Below are 21,585 nucleotides of genomic sequence, written 5' to 3' on the forward strand. Positions count from 1 at the left end.
GAGGAGAAAGAGCAACAAAGTTTTTAAGTAGCCTCAGACTAAGCAATATTAGGCTGACTTTGTAAGAGTACATGCTATAGCTTCTGAAGTAACAACTGAGAGAAGGAAACTATGGATAACAATGGTACTAGTGAAATGGGAGTAATAACATGAAAAGATTCAGTCAATCCAAAAGAGTAAGAAAAGCAACCAAGAGAGGAAGAAAAATAAAAGATCATGAAATGATATGGTAGATTTAAACACAAGTATGAATACTTACAAGTTGATTAAGGGATCAAAGACCCCAGGCTGTCTTTTTTAAGACTCCAACTATATTTACTCATAAGCAAGAAATCCAGAACATAAGGATAACAGCAAAGCAGAAAGTAAAAATGGAAGAAACAAAGATATACCATGCAATTACTAACTGAAAGAAAGCTGGCAAATAAGACTTCAAAGTTAACATGACAAGATATAAAAGTCAACTGAAAATCGTGAAATTCACCTGTTAGTTAATTTTGTCCTCCCAATAATATAGCTTAAAAATAGAGAGCAACAGTGATAAAATGATTACTTAAGACATTCATAATCATAATTTGCAATTTTAAGGGGTCTCTCTTATTAACAGGGTAAGCAGTCAGAAAATCTAAGGCTAATAGATAGGAACACAATTAACATTCCTGAGGACTACTACACATTACTCTCCTCTGCCTTTGTAGAGAGAGAAGTCAGGTAGCATGGTTGATTTAGTCTGCCATTAGGTATACTAGGTTCATAAAATCAAATTATTAACAAATTTCAAAGAACTGAAATGATGTAAGCCACATTAACTACGGTGCAATTAAAAAACTATTTTAAAAGGTAAGTTCTGATGAGTTTGGAAATAAAACTACAAGAAAGGCTATTTCTTTAGGGAACGTTTAGAGGGATTTCAATTACATAGTTCCATTCAAGTGACCACTAGAAACCACCTTACTCTTTTAAGTTCAATTTAAACTGCATTCCATCAACCAATGATTTTATTTCTATAAGCATAGTTACACTGAAACAGTTTTTAAAGGAAAAAAAAAACGAAGTTTGATACTAGATTTTAGCAACCATGAACATTTTAAATATATGGAACAGGGCACTGGAAATGAAGGGGAGGTACAGGTAGAAGTTCAGGATTGGAGGTTGGAGCAGGAAGGGAAAATAACAAAATAAGGGAATTCCGCTTACATCTATGGCCAATATCTAGGCTGTACATGTACATGAGGCTTACCAGAAAGCCAGAAAGCAGCTGCTATGAAGTTGACACTGGAAGATAGAAACTAGAGATCAAGCATTCCAGCTGAGCCTGTTGGAGGCTTTGTTAACCTCCCTGAGACATCTACCTGAGAAACCAGAAAAGCCACACCTTAAAAGGAAATGAGTATATTTGGAGTATGTTCTACCCTAGACCTATTCTGTCCTAACAAAACCTAAAATCAAGCATTCACAAGATCTTCCAAAACACACAGTTCAGAAGTTGAGTTTTCATCAATTCAGAGAGGTTCAGGAAATAACCTTGGGCTTTCTACAGATCCTTCCTAACAAAACATAAAAACAAGCTTATACACAAACAAGGTGGTCAACCAGCAATTTAACTGCCTTCTAGAACAACCATCAACAGTCTACAGAGAAAGATAAAAGAATCTAGAATTTCTATAATTTATCATTCACAGGTTCCAAATCTCAGCTATGAAACACTAATCAGAGAAACAAGAAACACAAACTGTTCAATAGAAACTGACATACCAAGATGGTTCAGATGTTGTACTTAGCAAAGGAGGTTACAATTTAAAGTAATGACAGCTTTTACATTAGAAAGAAAAAAACTGTCAATCTAGAATCCTATAACTAGTATAAAGATCCTTTGTAAACTAAAACTTTCCCAATGAATAGAAGCTGGCAGTATTCATTGCCAGCAGACCTGCAAACAAGAAATGCTGAAAGATATTCATTAGCAACATGGTAAGAGATAACTCATATATACAAGAAAGAATAAAACAGAAATGGTAATAAAGAAATAAATAGGAAAGACTGTGCTTTTATTTCTCTGTCTCTTAATTTCTGTAAGAGTTTGTGTTTTTTTTTTTAAGGTTCTAAGGTAAGGTTTATATTGCATACAAACAAATGACATGGCATTAGTACAAAGGAGGATTTGATAAACTATTCTTTTATAAGATCACTATATATGTGACGTGAGAAATCATGATAATTTAAGTAGACTTACATAGAATTTAAAGGTGCATTTTATAAGTCCAAAACAAGCATTAAAAATAATAAAGGCATAGTTTAAAATGTTACAAGTTGATATAAAATGAAATTACCAATTAATTTCAAAGATGGTAAGAGAAACAACAAAACACAAACTAAAAGCAAATGGTAGACTTGACCTAACCATATTAATAATCATATATAATGTAAAAGTATTACACATTCCAATTAAAAGATAAAGCTAAGGGCCTTCTACTATGTATGTTACTTAAACTCCTTTCAGTAAAAAATACAACACATGTATAATTTATGACCCTCATATTCATGTAGCTCTTATTACATGTTTTAAATATATCTAACTTAATAAACATTTGTCAAATAGATGGAATATCTGTATCTGTGCCCAATACTATTCTAGGAGTTTGGAACACAGTGAATAAAAAAACAAGGCATATAGATTCCAGCGAGATCATAAAAACAAATTAGACAAAATATTTAGAAAGTAATAAATACTATATTTAAAAAGCAAGTATGATAAAAAGAATTAGGATTAGAGGCATAAACTACTCAGAGTAGTTATCATTAACATAGTTGCATTTAAACAGATTTAATGACTATATGGAAGGCAGCTATGCAAACAAATGCAACAAGAAAGCTCCTGGTAAAGAGAAACAGCAAAGCAACAGCATCCTGGGCATATTTCAGAGACAACAAGGAAGCCAGGGGAGTTACAGAGAGTGAGGGCGAGAGCAGTTGTAGATGACGTGCCTGTGAAGGCCTTAGACATGTCTAAAAGGTTTCTGACTTTTACTCTGCTCAAAATTACTGATTTTGAGCAGGGCAGTAACAGTCTGCACCGTCAAGATTCACCAGACTGTAGCAGTAATCCAGGAATGAAGTTAGGGTGGCTGAGACCAGTCTAGTAGCAATGAAGTATTAAAAGCAGCAAAACATGGCTTCCCCTGGTGGCGCAGCAGTTGAGCACTGGGTTGCGAAGCTGCCCGCAGCCTCTGCAACGTTGGTTTGATCCCCGGCCACCAGCGAGGATGTGCAGACCCATGGGTGTGCAGACCTCTCCTGCTGCGCCCACTGCTCCCCTCAGCAGTGTACCTCGGTCTTTCCACCTGCTCTGCTCCCTGCTCTGGCTCTGGTGAATTCTCTCACCCTCCCGCGCTTCTGACTGTACCCAGTGCTTGTATAAATAAATAAATAAATTTTTTTTTAAAAGGCAGCAAAACAGTAACTACCCCTCAATTAAAAGAAGTTGGGGGGTGAGGGGAGGGGATGTATCTTTAAGGTATAGCCAAAAAGATGTCTGGTTAAGTTTGAGTTTGGGAATAAGAAAACAGTGGAGTCAAGCATGGTACCAAAATCTATAGTTCATGCAACAGAAAAAAACTGTAATTGCCACAAACTGAAATGGAGCAAGGCTACCAGTGAAAAGGGCTGAAAGAGGGTGTGATCAATTCAGTTTTGGAAACATTTGTAAAAGCAGACACTCTGTAGAACTGACAAATGTGAAGGTCTGGAGAGAGTGATGAGCTAGAAATATAATAAATCTGGACATCATCAGCACATGCGCATGGCATTTACAGACCACAGCTCTAACAAAAGCAGTTAAGACTGATACGTCCAACATTAGGAGATCCAGGAAAATGAGCAAGTGAGACTGGGAAGAAGTAATCAGTGTAGCAAAAAGAAAGCTGTAATTATGTGATCTCTCGTATAAGTAAAATGTATTAAGAAAATGAGCAACCACGTCAAACAAATGTTGCTGAAATATACTGCATTAACCTGACAAGCAAAAAATGACCTCCAAATTTAATAATGCTGTGGTTACTAGTGACCTCCAAAAGAACAATGTTGATACAGCCAAAAGTTACATACATGTAACATCTTTGTGGCTATATGTTGTTACTGAAGTGAGAATGGGACAGGAGAAATAGGAGACCATAACTATAAGCAATCCTTTTAAAATTTTGCTGTAAGGAAGTCCAGTGACAGCTCCTGGTAGGGAAAGTGAGTTAGAGATTTTGTGTTTTGTTTGTAAATATTAAAGAAAAAAATAGAATATTGAAATACTGTGATATGAAACATAGTAGTAACAGGTTAAAAATTAGAGAATTTCAAGGAGGAAGAGTAGTCTAAAACTTGACAAGAAAAAAGAAATCTACTTCACACAACCAGGTCCAATGACAAGTGGGCTATTAAAGAAAAAATAGCCACCAGCTGTTTAGTAATAAGGGCTTCAGGTGAAACAGCATCTAGCAATGTTTCCATTTACTGCAAGGAAAGTACAGAAAAGGTTCAAAGAAAATGCCGAGGATGTAGATTCTCTTAATGACAAGCCCTAAGTCCCAGAAAACAAAATGGCAGAGCGAAACAGCACCGTGTTCATGTACAATTAAAGTACGGCTGATAAGAGGAAACCTGGGAGTGCGGGGCTTTTTCAGGGACAAAGAACGTATTAATATTAGTCTTATTAGATTTAAAGCAGATGATGACAGAAGGGGCACAACTGTTGGTAGTAAAGAGGGGTGGGGCAAGAGGCTTCCCTTTGTAACCTGTCAATGGCGAAGAAACCCTAGCTCCAGCAAGTCAACCACATCTTCACTCCCAATTAAGACAGGAAAATCGGAACTGTGTAAGTTCACTCTTGGTCCTCATTCCAGGAGAAACAAACTTACTCCAAATGTGTAGGTACCATCTTGTCCCACACTGATAGGATGAATGGTCTGAGAAGGCGCAATGAGTCCGAGGGCCCTCTCCACCTGTGCTAATGGGGGCAGAGGGCCTGTGGGATGCCTTCTGAAGCGACAGACATAAACGACGGTATCAATTTTAGACAACTAAAAATTGTTACACTACCATCCTTTTTACTTCTCTTATTATAACCAATCTAATTTTGTTATGTTTACATTACATAAGATTTTAAATTTAACAGGCCCAAAACTTAATTACCAATTCCCTAAATACATCTAATAAACCATGTCTTGACACAATCTTCCTCACCTCAGTAAATTTAATTTTACCCTTCCAATTACTCATGATTTCAAAGCCAAATATATATTTTTTCTAAAAGATTTATTTATACATACAAGAACCAGGGTACAGGCCAGAGTTTTGGGGGGTGGTGAGAGGATTCACCAGAGAAAGAGTAGGGAGCAGAACAGGCAGGTCTACTGAAATACACTGCTGAGGGGAGCAACAGGTGAGACAGGAGAGGTCTGCTGTGCGTGTGGGTCACCTCCCTGGCCGGGGATCAAACTTGTGCTGCAGTGGCTGCAGTGAGCTTCATTGGTTGGTCTTAACCCCTTATGCCACCAGGGAGGCACCCCCAAAATCTTTTTTTTGAAGATCTGTTTATGCATATAAGAGTTGGGGTACAGGCCAGGGGTGTGGGGGGTGAGAGGATCCACCAGAAACAGAGTGGGGAACAGAATAGGCAGACTGACAAAATACACTGCTGAGGGGAGCAGCGGGCAAGACAGGAGAGGTCTGCCTCGCCATGTGGGTTTCCCTCGGGCCAGCTAGGGACCAAACTTGTGCTGCAGAGGCCGCGGATTGCCTCACAGTGCGGTGCTTAACCCCTTGTGCCACCATGGAGGCCCTCAAAGCCAAAAATCTTGATGCTACTGATACACTGCTATCTGATATAACCCATACATCAGTAAATCTACACATAGTTTCAGACATCAAGCCCAATACCAAAATATATTTAAAAAACTCCACATTTTACTAGCTCGAAGGTTAGCACTTCAGTCTAAATTAACATTGTTTCTTGCCTCAATTATTGAAAACAGCCTCCTAACTACTAAGCTCCTGGTTCTGTCATCTCCTTTCATGTCTCTTCACCACAAATACTGCCCAAAAGGTTGAGCATCTTTCATTCAGAATGAAAGCCAGCATTCTTACAATGTCTTGCAAAACACTACATAATTTAGCCCTTTATGTGCCTCTGACCTCGTATGACACAAATCTTCTCCTTGTTCATTTCCCTCAAACCATACAGCTCCTCAGAGATGTCAAGTATGCTACTATCTGGGTCTCCCTGGTGGCGCAAGCAGTTAAGCACCACACTATGAAGCAATCCGCAGCTTCTGCAGCACAAGTTTGATCCATGGCCAGTCAGGGAGAATCCCACATGGCGCAGGAGACCTCTCCTGTGTCGCCCGCAGCTCCCCTCAGCAGTGTATTTCAGTCGGTCTCCCTGGTCTGTTCCCCACTCTGTCTCTGATGAATGCTCTCACCCCCCACATCTCTGGCCTGCACCCCAGCTCTTGTATGCATAAATAAATAAATCTTAAAAAAAAAAAAAGTATGCTATTATCTCTTCCCATTTGCCCTTGCTTTTTTAACATGAGATATGCACCATCTCCACTTCCAATTTTATAAAATTTGAATAGGGCTTGTTCCCATTCTTCCTTCAGACTACATTCAAATCCCATCTCCCCACTAAAACCTTTTGAAGCCATACACCCTGCCCCCATGCTCACAATGTCCAATCCAAACTTCCTAGCTTTCTTTGACAATCACCATCTGATATATTTACTGTTTGACACCATTCATGGAAAAATTAAAGTCCCTGGAGAAAATGCCTCTGCTTTGTTCAGTACTATGCCTGGTACCCTATGTAAGCATACAATTACTTGTTCAATGACTGTATAAATATTGCCCAGTGATGAGATCCAAGGATTATAGTAAGAGTAAGAATCATTTCTATTAGAATTTTTTACTCTTCTGGAACTAATAAATGTTCTTTGTTTCCATCTGTTTAATGTCTAATGCATGGATTGCTATGTTTCTCGAATTCCTTGAGATATGTCAAAAACTTGTGAAATTACTTTTTAAATGACTTAACATAAGAAATTCAATAGAAAAAAAAATTCAATAGAAGTTCCACTTTTTTCCCTGGAAATATCCTCATTAGGGTCAAAATTTTCACACTTCAGTCTAAAGTAGTGATAGCACATCTGTCACTCTGGGCACTGCCACTTAATAAAGCTTTTGTTTTAGTACTGTTTTTGTGGATCACAAGCTCTCACAGCTCTATTGAAAGAAGTGCTTGGGAGAGTTTCTGAATGTTTACATACTTTAAAGCAACTGCATATTACTCTCACACTGATTAACAGTTTACCTATAGAATTCTAGGTTGAAAACCCTTCCCTCTCTTGCCCCAACTTTTAAAGCCATCACTCCAGTACAGGCACCCCTCAGAGAGTTCCAGACGGCTGTAATGAAACTAAAATCCCAATAAAGTAAGTCACACATATTTTTGTGGTTCCCCAGTGAGTATTAAGGTTATGTTTACCTAGACTCTAGTTGTAGGAAGTGTGCAGTAATCTATGTCTAAAAAAAAAAAACCATGTAATTAAATGTGACATGGCGACAAAAAGCGAGCATACGCTCTTAGAAAAAGCCACGAATACCTGCTCAATGCAGGCTTGCTACCACCTTGGAAAGGAAGGGGGGGAAGGGAGGAGGAGAGGGGGGAGGGGAGGGGAGAAAAGAATGCAGTATTTGCTGGATGCAATAAAGCATGATGCAACAGCACGGTATGCCTTTTCTTCCATCTGCTGATACTGCTATTCTTAAAGAACTTGTTTAGATTCCCATTCTATTCTTTGGAAACCTGTTGATCTTCATTTTAATCCATAATATACCGTCATTTTAGACATGGGTCTTTTTTTCAGTGTACTGGATCCTAAATGTATCCATTTCGGAATATGAATTCTGGGTTCTTAGCAGAATGTCTTATTTAATCATTTGTTTTTTCCTGTATTTCAGACTTTGTGGCTGCTGACTGCACACAATTTCCTTACCTTTTTGAAGGTTTTTCTTATTTTGGTTTATTTTGTAAAAAAACTAACTAGAATTTAGTTACTTCTTTTAGAGACATTCCTATCTTTCAGGATGTCATTTTGATTTTATATTTCCTTTTGTTACTGTATTATCTTATTTTCTTTCATGACCCTTTTTTTTAGTAGACCATGATGTCTTTCCTGTTAGGTGCTAGTGTCCACTGGAAATATATACAGTTGTAGTAACTAAGAGTGGCTCATCTAACAAAGCAAGCACTGACAGGCAATGGTAGTGAACATTCAATATCATAGCTGGAACCTGAGTGATTTGGGCTTTACCATTATAAGCATACAATGGTGTCAGCTTCAGGTATCATATTCAAATAGGAACAGGTTGAACACCAACATTTGTTTCCTTTTCAACAGGAAAGCAAAAAAATTCTGAAAATCACCCACTAAGTAGAAATCCACTTGTATTTTATGGGCACAAACTGTGGGTAAGAGCTACCCTAAAGTCAAGAAAGCTAACAAGGGAAATACTTAGCTTCTCCTGACTTCCTTTTGAAGTTAGACAAGAGATGGGAGTTAAGAATTAGCCAATAACCAGTGGTATACAGCATATGATAGTGGCTCTCTTCAAATGTCATATGATCCTTGACCAATTATACATATTTAAATATACTTTAAAACTATTTGGAGTCATGTAAGAGAAATTGGAACTTAAAAACGGAAAGCGGCCCGGTGGCGCAGCGGTTGAGCGCTGGGTTGCGAAGCTGCCTGCAGCATCTGCAGCACCAGTTTGATCCCTGGCTGTTCCCCGGCCACCAGAGGAGGGTCCCACATGGCGCACAGAGTTCTCCTGCTGCCTGCTGCTCCCCTCAGCAGTGTACTTCGGTCCTTCTGCTTGCTCTGCTCCCCGCTCTGGCTCTGGTGAATTCTCTCACCCTCCCATGCCTCTGACTGTACCCCAGTTCTTGTATAAATAAATAAATCTTAAAAAAATAAAATTGAAATAAAAATAATAGTGATAGTTAAAAAGTTACTGAACACTTAACTGTGCTAAGCACTGAACAGGTACAATTTAACCCACAAAACCACCTTAGAAAATTAAGTGAAACTTTAAAATATGCACACACAACTCTTTATTTTACCATTATATTTTGTTAAAGGAGGGGAAGGATCTAAAACCACAATTATAGAATACATAAATTATAATTATGGAATGAGGCTAAATTAAGAAGAAATTCAAATTTTCTTGATAAAGATTCATTATAAATGAGATAAAAGCATAGATTTTTGTAAAATATTAATACATTTCAATTCTTAGTGACTACATAAAATCTCTACTAAACAGATGGTTTTCCAAAAAAAATATAAAATACCACAATCACATAACTGACTCGAAAAAGCTACAGGATGCCTGACCTGATCGATAAACATGCAAGAAATCATGTTTCTTAAGTGAGTCCTAAAAGACCTATATCCAGATCGGGAAAAGAAATGGGAAAGATGGAACATAAAATATTAGTGACAATAAAAAGCAGAAATAAACTGGCTTTGAGGTTAAATAATTTTCCTGACAGATAAGGAAACATTTTATAAATTAAGAAAATGCATTATAAAGGTAGACGCTTAAAACAAGATTTCCCATTGCAAGACTACAAGAAATAACAGACTGTACAGCAAAAAAGAACCTTGCCCAAAAAAAAGGTCTTGCCTTTGCCCTTGGCTACTGGGAAGACATCTCTGAGACCTTGAATATATTTCATGTAACTCTGTTTACCTGAGCCTTGGCCCACGTATTAACCACGTAATTTATGGGAGGGGCTTCAGGCCATACAGTAACATTTCAACCTCAGTGGGTACTGGAGACAGGTCAGTCATAAAGGCAGTGAACTATATCCACACAACAGAGTTCCAATAAAAATTCAGAACACCACGACTCAGATAAAGCTGACTGCTTGGCAATATTACATACACCGTTGGGAAAGGCATTAATTATATCCAAGATTGCACTGGAAGCCCCACATTTGAAACTCTCCTAGACAATGCCCTAAATCACTGTATCCTGGACAATTTTTTTTAAACTACTTTATTATCATTATTTTTTAAGATTTATTTATTTATTTATACAAGCACTGGGTACAGTCAGAAGCGCGGGAGGGTAAGAGAATTCACCAGAACCAGAGAGGGAGCAGAACAGGCAGACTGACCAAGGAATACACTGCTGAAGGGAGTAGCGGGCGCTGCAGGAGAGGTCTGTACGCCATGTGGGACCCTCGCCAGGCTGGGGATCGAACCGGTGCTACAGAAGCTGCGGGCAGCTTCACAGCCCAGCGCTCAACCGCTGCGCCACCAGGGGAGGCCCTCTTGGACAATTTTAATCTGTATCCTTTCACAATAAAAAATGCAACCATCAGTAGAAAAGTTTTCAGTAAGTTCTAGCAAATTATCATACAGGAATGTATTCTTGGGGAACCCTGAACTTACAACTGTGTTAGAAGTAAGGATAGTTTTGGAGAGCCCCAAATTCTGCAGCTGGTGTTAAAATGAGGGTTTGTTACCGAGCACTTACTGTGTTAATCACTTAACATATACAATTCTCATTCAATCTTCACAACCACCATATAAATATTGGTATATTTTCTCCATTTAAAAGACACACATATAATTATACATGTGCACATGTAAGTTCATTATCTCTGTGACTATTCCCTAACTACACAGTTTGGCATCCGAAGTGGGATTCACTAGAATGACCCTAACTCACTAAAATATGTGGTTTGGAAAAAGGAAGGTTGAGGACAAGGGATTTTTTTGAAACTTTGCCTCACAAATCAATACCTAGTTTCTCACTGTATGAAGCAGCTTAAGTTACTACAGATAAAAGTTACTAAAGGAATTTAGAAATGGCAGGTCCAACTCCCTTGGAGTTGACTCCCTGGATAAAGAAATGCAAACTAACAAAAAACAAGCGAATTATAAAATTCCTTGGGTTTATTATTATCTTTAAAGGGCACATATCCGGACATTGGGCAAAAGCTAAGATTTTAACCTGTCCAAGCTATGGCTGATAAAACAAACTGTGAGCCATTAAATATGAGTTGCTGTTTAAAGAGGGGAACTGGATCACTGACTGAGTCACCCAGCATCATCCTACTTAAACAGGGAAGTTGAATCTCGGGTTGAGCGACCCCAAAGTCCCATATGAACATGTGGACTAAATCACTGACTGGCAGTCTGCACTCTAAGATCCTGTCCAAACTTGGACTACCGAACTGCCTAAAGGTACCATACCAGGAAAAAAGCATCAAGTCCTTACTAACAATTGTCTTACAATTTCCTGGAGCTGGAAGGCTGAGCATTCCACATGCACTATTGAAACATCACCCATCTGTGCACAGCCCACCCCAGAACAAATTATGATGCTCCTCCCTTCCACCACACCCAGTGGATCTACCTCTTTTTTTTTTTTTAATACTTTTTCTTAATTTTTTTTTCTTTTATAGAGGCATGTTTTATTTATTTGTTTGTTTGTTTGTTTCGTTTATACATGCACTGGGTACAGTCAGAAGCGCGGGAGGGTGAGAGAATTCACCAGAGCCAGAGCAGGGAGCAGAGCAGGCAGAAGGACCGAAGTACACTGCTGAGGGGAGCAGTGGGTGGCAGGAGAGGTCTGCGCACCATGTGGGACCCTCCTCTGGTGGCCGGGGAGCAGCCGGGAATCGAACCGGCGCTGCAGAGGCTGCGGGCAGCTTCGCAACCCAGCGCTCAACCACTGCGCGACCGGGGAGGCCCTGGATCTACCTCTTAAAAATACTCCTCCTGACTTCCCGCAGCTAACATTCAACTTTGCAGCACAGGTTCCTCCTAGATAAGCCACTAACAAAGCCTTGCCTGGCTCACCTAAAACTTTCTGGTGAATTCTTTCACCGAGAGGGTCTCTGGATTCACACACTGGGGTGGGGGTTGTTTATAACACGGTGAATAGTCTCAGGGCCACTCCAAAAGAAAAAATTATGCCAGGAAAACAAGTACTATCTCTAAAACCTCTGGTAGTACAAGTGGAGAAAAGACAAAACCAAGAACCAATATAAAACAGTATAGCAAAAAGGAATTGTCTCATTTTGTAAGAGACAGCTGCATCCTGAAGAAAAACTTTACCACACAGTTAACTTAGAGGTAGTTCTTGATTTTGTATGCTACAGAACAGAAAAGCAATGTTTAAGATGATATAGGACCCACAGCTTACTAACAAACAACCACAGATAGCGCACTACATAATCCAGACTCACAGCTGATCATTTCCCAAGGAATAGCTAGCCAAGTGAGCTAGATAAAAAGCTGCCACAAAGTCTGTTTACCCTGAGACAGATTACTGTCCTTCTCCTTTAAATACCAAGAGGAACTCCCAAGAAGTTCCAAGAAATAGCTGACATTGGCATTATGAACATCAGGATATTCATCTACTGAGTATGCCTCCTATGTATGTCATAGAAAATGCTGTGATTTATTTATTTATGCATACAAAAGCTGGGGTACAGGCCAGAGGTATGGGGGGGAGGGTGAAAACATTCACCAGAGACAGAGCAGGAGAACAGAACAAGCAGACTGACTGAAATACACTGCTGAGGGGAGCAGCGGGCGAGTCAGGAGAGGTCTGCTGCACCATGTGGGTAGCTCCCTGGCTGGGGATGGAACCCGTGCTGCAGTGGCTGTGCACAGCTTCATAGGGTGCATCTTAACCCCTTGAGCCACCAGGGAGGCTCTAAATGCTATGATTAAGGGGCATTTTACATGAGCACCCTACCTTACTACTGTAAAATCTAGCAATGACCTCAAATATGTCGGGTATTTATTATCACTGGCATCATTATCAGTAAACGACCAGATTTATTGTCTAAGCTTCCCTTTGTGGGCCCTCAGAGGTTCTAACTAGTGATTCAGGAGAAAATAGGGAAAGCAAAGAGGAAGAATAAAGGAATTTATAGCAGCAAGATGGAAATATTTTAGATGGTTTTAAAAAACAGTACAAAAAGCAAACACTGTTAGTGTGGAAACAAAGGTCTTCATGGAGCACTACTGGAAACCGGATGAACCAAAGGGAACCACTGCTAGTGCCAACATTAAAGGGCCAAAACAACTCTACTATATTTATCCCAATTTAGAGAAATTTAAAAAGATGGAAGGCAAAGACTATAAGAAACGTTATCTCAAATTGCCTGGGGTAACTGTCCCACTAATTAGTCAAATTAAAGAAAAAAGGAATGGTCACGGTCTTCAGGTTCGATCCCCAGCTGGAGAACCAAGGCAGAGTGTGCATGTGTGGAGAAAATAACCAGGGGGTGGACAAAAGACATTTCTAAGAATCCTTGACAAGGAACCCAATGTATTACAATTCTAATAGCTGCTGAAGTCTTAAGGGGGGGGGGCTAAGGTTAATACTGGGGAAAGCAAAGTAGGACAGAACTAAGGTGGAAGTATAGATGAAAACTGGAATGTGTGAATAGACTTTATATAAAGTGGCTACATTTCCTTCACCTGAACATATAAATATTATGACTGACTGGAACATGTTACCTGCCTAGTATTATAAAGCAGAAAGCTTTCACGTTAAGGCCAGTCTTTTTTTTTATTTCCCACTCTCCTTTAAAATTTTTATTTTGTTGGGGTTTGTGATTTTTGTTTTTATTTTTTTACTTTTGGTAACCCTTTTTTTCTTTTTTTTTTAAGATTTTTATTTATTTATTTATTTATTTATTTATTTATTTATTTATTTGTGCAATCACTGGGTACAGTCAGAAGTGCAAGAGGGTGAGAGAATTCACCAGAGCCAGAGCGGGGAGCAGAACAGGCAGAAGGACCGAAGTACACTGCTGAGGGGAGCAGCTGGCGGCAGGAGAGGTCTGTGGGACCCTCATCTGGTGGCCGTGGAGCAGCTGGGGATCGAACTGGCGCCGCAGAGGTCGCGGGCAGCTTCGCAACCCAGTGCTCAACCGCTGCGCCACCGGGGAGGCCCACCCTTTTTTTCTTTTAGACTGGACTAAATATACTAAATGGTCAGATATTTAAGATACTAAAGCAACCCAAGCCCATAGAAGCTAATAATTTAAGGCAATATAGGACACTCGGGACACAAAAAGAGATTACCACTTTAATGGCAAATTAGAAGTTGGAATCCTGTTACCATTGAAGTATCTATACAATAAGCCTGTGGAAAAGTACATGGCTCACACCAAAACTAATAAAAGACTACTCTAAATCAAGTAGTGCCAACCAAATCATATGTTGTCCCTGACACTGTCTCATAAAAACAAAAACCATATATAGTAGGTTAAAGGACAGTGGTACTCCTTGATTGTTTTTTCTGCCTTGACCTCAAAAAAGAGCCAAAGTGGGCCTCTCCGGTGGCACAGCGGTTAAGCGCTGGGTTGCGAAGCTGCCCGCGGTCTCTGTGGCGCCGGTTCGATCCCCAGCTGCTCCCCAGCCACAGGAGGAGGGTCCCACATGGCGTGCAGACCTCTCCTGCCGCCCGCTGCTCCCCTCAGCAGTGTACCTCGGTCCTTCTGCCTGCTCTGCTCCCCGCTCTGGCTATGGTGAATTCTCTCACCCTCCCGAGCTTCTGACTGTACCCAGTGCACATATAAACAAAACAAACAAACAAACAAACAAATAAATAAAGCATGCCTCTATTAAAAAAAAAAAAAAAAAGAGCCAAACGATCACCATAGAGTTTACCAGCTTGCTCATATAACTTGGCCAGAAGGGATTTACACTTGCTATTGGTCCTCTCTAACACGTTATCCTGAGGGTATAATAATATCAGAAATTAAAGACCAAGGTGGGAGTGACTTAAAAGTAATGGTGACACACATGACCAGCAGAGGCTATTGATAAATCAGCAAAAGTCCAAGGTCCTGGCCAAACTGGTGGAATTCTGAGGAATAATCTAGATAGGAGCTACCTCTGACATTCCAGAGGTGAAGAAAAATAAACTGCTTTTGCCATCTATTTATTAATCTAAACAAGAAAATGCAACACTCGTGGGTATGTTTGAATTCTAAAGGACACATACCCTTCTCCCATCTGCAAACATTACAAAAACCCCCAATAAATATCACCACCCAGAAGAAGGCTGTGTTTGAATGAGTGCCTGAACAAGGGGAGGCAATGTCAGAACTGCAAAAAGCAGTCTCTCTCCTGCCTCCCCTGGTGGCTCAGCGGTTGAGCGCTGGGCTGCGAGGCTGCCCCCAGCCTCTGCAGTGCCTGTTCATTCCCTGGCCACCAGCAAGGATCCCACACACACACACACACACACACACACAAAAAAAAAAAAAAAAAGCAGTCTCTCTCTCAATGCTTTCAGGCTACTATGATCCACACTCAGATACGATTTTAAACAACACAAATATGCAAAATGAAGTTTATAGCGCAAGTCTCTGAATGCCACTCCACAACCACCACTAGAATTTGGACCAAAAGTATTTCTGATACCATGGAAAAACTTACATGCTTTGAGAGAAAATTATCAGCTTGTTTTAGATATTGAGACTGTCTGACTGGATGTAAAATAACCCCAAAACTGAAAATCCTATGATGTTTTGGGTGACAGAGGAATACCCTAATAAGGGGGGCAGAGCCCAGAGAAGTTCCATACACAGAGAAATAGTTTGTGTGGAAACAAAACAAAGATGCAAAGAGGTTTTTGTATGCAGGAGGCCTCTTTTATCCTAAAGATGACTCTGGAAGCACCTGAGGAGTTGCTGAACCCAATGATCATGGATAGCACCCTGTGAGCAGCCTTGTAACCAACAAAGAGCTCATGTTTCTGGATGGCAGTTCCAAGGTAAGCTACCAATACCATTCTAACTGAAGAAGGGAATAACATAATTCATTGTCAATGAGCTCAATTACATGCTGTTTTCTCCTAACCGTGGGTTCTTACTGAACTCTACAGTTGGTGTCAGAAGTGGCGGCTATCTTGTGGACTGTTACCTTCATATACATAGTGAAGAGAAAGACTGGTAAAACTCAATAATGCATCCTACCCTGAACACTTAAACTTTAGCTAGGGAAAAACCACTGAATGGTGTTTAAAAGGGGGCAGAGGGTGAAGAACTATAATTTTGCAAAATAATCCTGGCAACAAGAGAATGAATTTGGCAAGGTAACCTGAAACAGGGACATCAGTTTTAAATGAATTTCAATGAAAGGACACTGGGCTGGTTAGGTCCATGACATGGGTCTGCAATAGTTTAGCTAGGGAAAATGTAAAGCATGAACTAAAGGGGAAAACAAAAAGGAAAGACTGAAGAGATAATTAGGACCTGGATACAAGTGGTAAAGGAAAATGGTGAAGAATGGAAGGGTCATAGTTCAAGTTGAAAAGAAGGGTAGTTAAAAGTTATATTAAAAAAAGGGATGCCATCTACCTTTGTTTTTCCTCTTCTCACTGTAAATTTAAAAAACCATGAGGGGCCTCCCCAGTGGCGCAGCGGTTGAGCGCTGGGCTGCGAAGCTGCCCGCAGCCTCTGCAGAGCTGGTTCGATTCCCGGCTGCTCCCCGGCCACTGGAGGAGGGCACGAAGACCTCTCCTGTCGCCCGCTGCTCCCCTCAGCAGTGTACTTTCGGTTCTTTTGCCTGCTCTGCTCCCCGCTCTGGCTCTGGTGAATTCTCTCACCCTCCCGCGCTTCTGACTGTACCCAGTGCTTGCATAAATAAATAAATAAATAAATATTTGGGGGGGGGGGGGGGAACAACAACAAAACAAACAAACCCATGAGAAATATAAGTGTTCAAAGACCTGGCTGCAGCTATGAGAAAGGTAATCTAGCATCTTACTGAAATTATCACAAGACAATCAATAGTAATAATCCACAAGATTAGTCACTTCAAACAAAACATCTACCAACTTCCAGATTGGTAGATGTAGCCCATTTCTACACAAATCTTCTGTATAACCTGAGAGGTACCTTGAGGAAGAACAGAGAGCATTACCTTACATGATCAAGTCTGAGAGATCCCATACACTCTATTCCTTATTCTACATATCATATGGAAGGAAAATAAGCAAACAGGCTCAGTACAAGATCTGGAGTCTGACTGCCTGTGTTCAAATCCCAGCTCTACCACTTACAGTGAGACTCTGCACAGACCGCTAAAGCTTTCTGTGAGTAGGGTCCCTCATCTCTTAAAGAGTCATGAAACCAGTAACTAATTTCATAAGAAACTGGTATGAACTAAACAGACATGCAACAGTCATAAAATGCCTGGCACAAATTATGAATGCAATTATTGCATTATGAATACAATAATTGCTATCAATTAGGATTTATGCATTTTCTCTTTAAGAGGCATCCAATGAATGTGAATGAATCTAACAAATCAAAGTTCTAAGACAATCTACAGGTAAGAAACACATTTAAGTGTGGTTATTCAACTTATCCTACCCATTTTTAGAACAGATGTTATAAAAACTGGGGAAGTCTACTGAAGTATGTTGTTATACCATGACTAGAAATTTCAGTAGTTTCAGGAAGAGTTTGATTGAACTGTGAGGATAAAATATGGTTGAAATACAATGTATTAAAGAATTTCGAACTATGCTTCTATGCTTCTAAACCCTTAGTTTTCCTGCAAATTGTCTAACAAAATCCGTAGATTCACACTTTGCTATTAATGCAACTATCAGTTAGCCATACCCATGGGAATATTACCAGCTAGATGACTGCCCATAGCTCAAACAACACCATATACTTGGAAAGGTTTCTCAGACCCAGAGGCATCGCAAACAAATAATATCCCACTCTTGCAAACCCAAACCCACACAAGGATACATTTCTACCAAATATCCCTGAGCAGTAGATTTGAGCATGGAAAACGCTAAGAAGCTTATCAAGAAATATATAAAACTAACAATTAAAATGCTAACAGACAAAAATAAGGAATAAATATTTGCTTTAGAAGGATACTCAATTCTATAACAATTTTAATGGCATTTCCTGTTAGCAATTATGACTTCTGTACCTATGTTCTTTGTGCTCCAATAGCTGACAGTCTCTACATGTCAGTCTATCACACGTTTCACAGAAAAGTTTCAACTGTTCTTGTTTGTGGACAGGGCAGAAAACAGGGCGCTGACCAGATGCTCCAACCGATTCTGTAGCAAAATAAACATATTTTTTTTTAACTAAACAAATTTTTTGTGTCACTTTCTAAATTATCGGTATTGGTAAATAAAGCTTAAAAGTAGAAATGATAAAAAAAAGCAAAAGCAAAAGAGGGAGGTCAATGGTAACCATTAAAACTGCTTCTATCTTCTTACCTGAGACATCTTCTTTCTTCCTGATCAAGTGATCTTTAGTGAATTTTACTCTTTGATGTGCTTCAATACATGTCTTACATAGCCACTCTCCACATTCTACACAAAAGCCAACTGCACTTGCATTGTCTTCACAACTAGTACATACCTGAAAGAGGAAATAAATACTAATCTACATTAAATTTATGAAATCGATCCACAACATAAAAAATACCGAAACTTCCTGACTTGCTCTCAAATATACTAATTCACTGGACCTAGAATAAAATTATTTTGTTATCCATTTATCTTAAAATTCTTTTCCTTATACATCAAACATTTGGGTGGTTAAAAATCTAAGTTCCAGAAAACAAAACATGTAAGATTTAAATTTTTAATTAATGACATCCAGTCTCATTTAAACATGTATGGGGGTGCAGAATAAAAATGAAACTATAGCAGAAATACTCTAAATTGGGTAACTATCCAAACATGTTCTTCTTATGGCTTACAGTCTTACATGAAGAAAGGAACATAAAGAAAAATTGGGAAGCATACCTGTTCTGATTTCTCGTCAGAACTGCTAGGGGCTTCAGAGGTATCTTTCACAAAATAATTATCCACAAGATCTATCTGTCTGCATTCTTGGCGGCATACTGGACACCGTATTACACCAACTACAATACAAAACAACAATATTAAGAAATACTTTTCATGAGAAAATAAGGTGATTGTGCATGACGCCCATGTGGAACTTACACATGACCAAAGAAATGAGCTTTAAGAGTTGACTAAACTGATCTACTGAATTATCCCCTTGAAGGGAAACAATACCCTATTTAAGACAAGAAAACAAGCATTGACGTGTGAAAAAAAAAAATCAAGGGAATGTTTCTTTATTATATGCAAATAGCTGAATAGTCCCAAAAGACAGCCCAATCCTAATACTTCAAACCTATCAACGTCAACTTATACAGCAAACGGGGCTTCACATACGTGGTTAAATTAGGTTCCTACAATGGAAGTGCTGCCCTGGATTATTTGGAAAGCCCTAAATGTCTTACCATCATAAGTGATACTGGTAAGAAGGAAGCAGAGAAAAATTAGACTACAGAAGAGGAGAGGGCAATTGAAAATGGAAACAGAGACCGAAGTAATGCCCTTCAGAGATGGAGACACATCTCAAGAAAGAGAGGTAGTCACTGTAAGCTGAAAAAAGACAAGAAACTAGATTCTCTTCTAAGAGTCTCCCAAAGAAACCAGACATGCTGACAATTTGACTATAATCTAATAAAACTGATTTTAAATGTGTGTTATTTTAAGTCCCCAAGCTCACAGCAATTTTGTTTTTTCTTTCCTTCTTTTTTTTTTTTTTTAATTTCAAAAGGCAGGTTTATTAGAAAAGGGATAGGACAGTGAAAGACACTTGCATAGACACAAGCGAGCAGGAAGAGCTGCCACGGTAATTTTGTTAGAGCAGCAATAAAAACACACAATCTATCATCTCATAAATTCTGACTTTGTTCAGAACTACTTGAATTCATATAAATGTGAGAAGAAAGATCATCTGTGTCTTAACCTGCAGTGTTAAAGATAAACCTGCTATGGGTGACATGTGGAAATTAAAAGTAGTAAAAAAAAAAAAAATAACACCAGTGTCAATATAACAAACCAATTACTATGTGTCAGCCATAAAATTGAGGCTATAGTATAAATGACACAATTCTTGCTTTCAATAAAGAGTTCAAGTAAGGTATATATAACTTTTAGTTTATACAAGCATGTACAAGTATAAGCAGCACCACACATAAACTAGGATGCAAACAATCTCCAAGACTTGCCAGTAAAATACACCATTTTATATAACTGATCTAATGGAAAATAAAAATGTCATATCATTCTAAAAGTAGGATTGTATCAGCCTCCCATTAGACATATATACAGTTAAATTTACAGTTACATATTTCAAAACAAAGAAATGTTATTATGCCAGGTCTTTTTTCCCCCAAACCCATCATGCCATCAATTCCCAGGGAATGGTTTCTAGAAGCTCAGCTCCTCTCCACCGGTTCTCACAAAATATTCTCTGGGTAGAACAGGCTAGCACTTCAGCTGAACCCCAATTTTTTCTTTTTGGCCCCAGTTTTTTCTGATAATTTTCTTTCTCGTGTTTCAGGAAGCTATCTTAATTTAATATGATCAATACAAACATGGATTCTCTTGGCAACAATCTTGCCCTTTGTCTTTTACAATACCAAATGCATGCTGGATAACATTAGAGACCAGTCCCTTAACATCCATGGGGTATTCCTTTTTTAACAGTGCCCATTACCACCAGCTTTCTTGTAGATTCACATGCATGTGGCCAAAGGAACAACTCTATGTTTCTAAAAGATCTAGAAAAGATATGTCAGGTGCCTCCTCTTTCCTTTTATGTTGATCATTTTGATGATTTTCTGGAAGATGACAGTCCCACAAAATACTGCTTTTATAATGCGAAAGACATAAAATCATGCTCAAAGTTAACACAATTTTCAAATCAAAGAAGGAATAATACGGTGAGAGAAAAAGGAACAAATATTTTAGTATTTGAGAGCTTATAAAGCTTTAACAAACAGTGTAACTACAAAAGTTGTAGTAATTGTAAGAGCAAAAATACAGGAGCAACTAACTTCTTACAGTGAATTAGTTAGGAATTCACTGAAGAGGTGACCAAACAGTCTTGAAGAATTAACATTCATTTACATGCATGCAAGAAAGAATTTATGTCATAGGTCTAGGTTCCACAAGCCCTGCATAGTCCTAAGAAATGTCTGTCATCCATACTAATCTTTGAATGGCTCCTGGGAGAGGACCTTTGAACTGTTGGAATAGTCTGCCTGATCAAGAATATTTTAGTATGCAGGAGGCACCCACCAAGGGGAGAGTGCCCGAGTCCAGCTCCCACCGGGGCCGGGTTTCCGCAAGGACAAGACGGGGTTGGAGAAGTGGAGGGATGAGGGGAGGGGGAGATGAGGTAGATGAGGTAGTGAGGAGACACTGACACTTGATCAGGGTGCAGACATCTCCCACTAATAGCCTCAGCAGGGCTTTATTTATACATCAGAAATTGTCATTTGATCATTACATCAAGCAATCATGATTGATTTTATTTTTACATTGTTTCAGAAATTATTAATGATCACTAACAGCGCACAGTCCTTTTTTTAATTTTCCTAGTCTATGATTAATTTGGTCACTTGGTTACATATTTTCCTAGGTGATGTA

The 21,585-nt window shown here is 39.1% G+C and overlaps 1 protein-coding gene across 2 annotated transcripts in view; it reads right to left on the bottom strand.

The window, feature by feature from the left end:
• TRIM33 (tripartite motif containing 33) overlaps positions 1 to 21,585 on the bottom strand; it is a gene marked incomplete at its 5' end in the record, with an annotated part of 91,732 nt that overhangs the window by 37,359 nt on the left and 32,788 nt on the right. For both annotated transcript variants that reach the window (XM_084242846.1, XM_084242845.1), the window contains 3 exons: positions 18,045 to 18,177; positions 18,343 to 18,487; positions 18,877 to 18,995. In XM_084242846.1, the coding sequence (XP_084098972.1) occupies positions 18,045 to 18,177; positions 18,343 to 18,487; positions 18,877 to 18,995 (397 nt within the window). The remainder of the gene's footprint in view (positions 1 to 18,044; positions 18,178 to 18,342; positions 18,488 to 18,876; positions 18,996 to 21,585) is intronic.

Source organism: Talpa europaea (assembly GCF_964194135.1).
Source record: "Talpa europaea genome assembly, chromosome: 9".
NCBI lineage: Eukaryota > Metazoa > Chordata > Mammalia > Eulipotyphla > Talpidae > Talpa > Talpa europaea.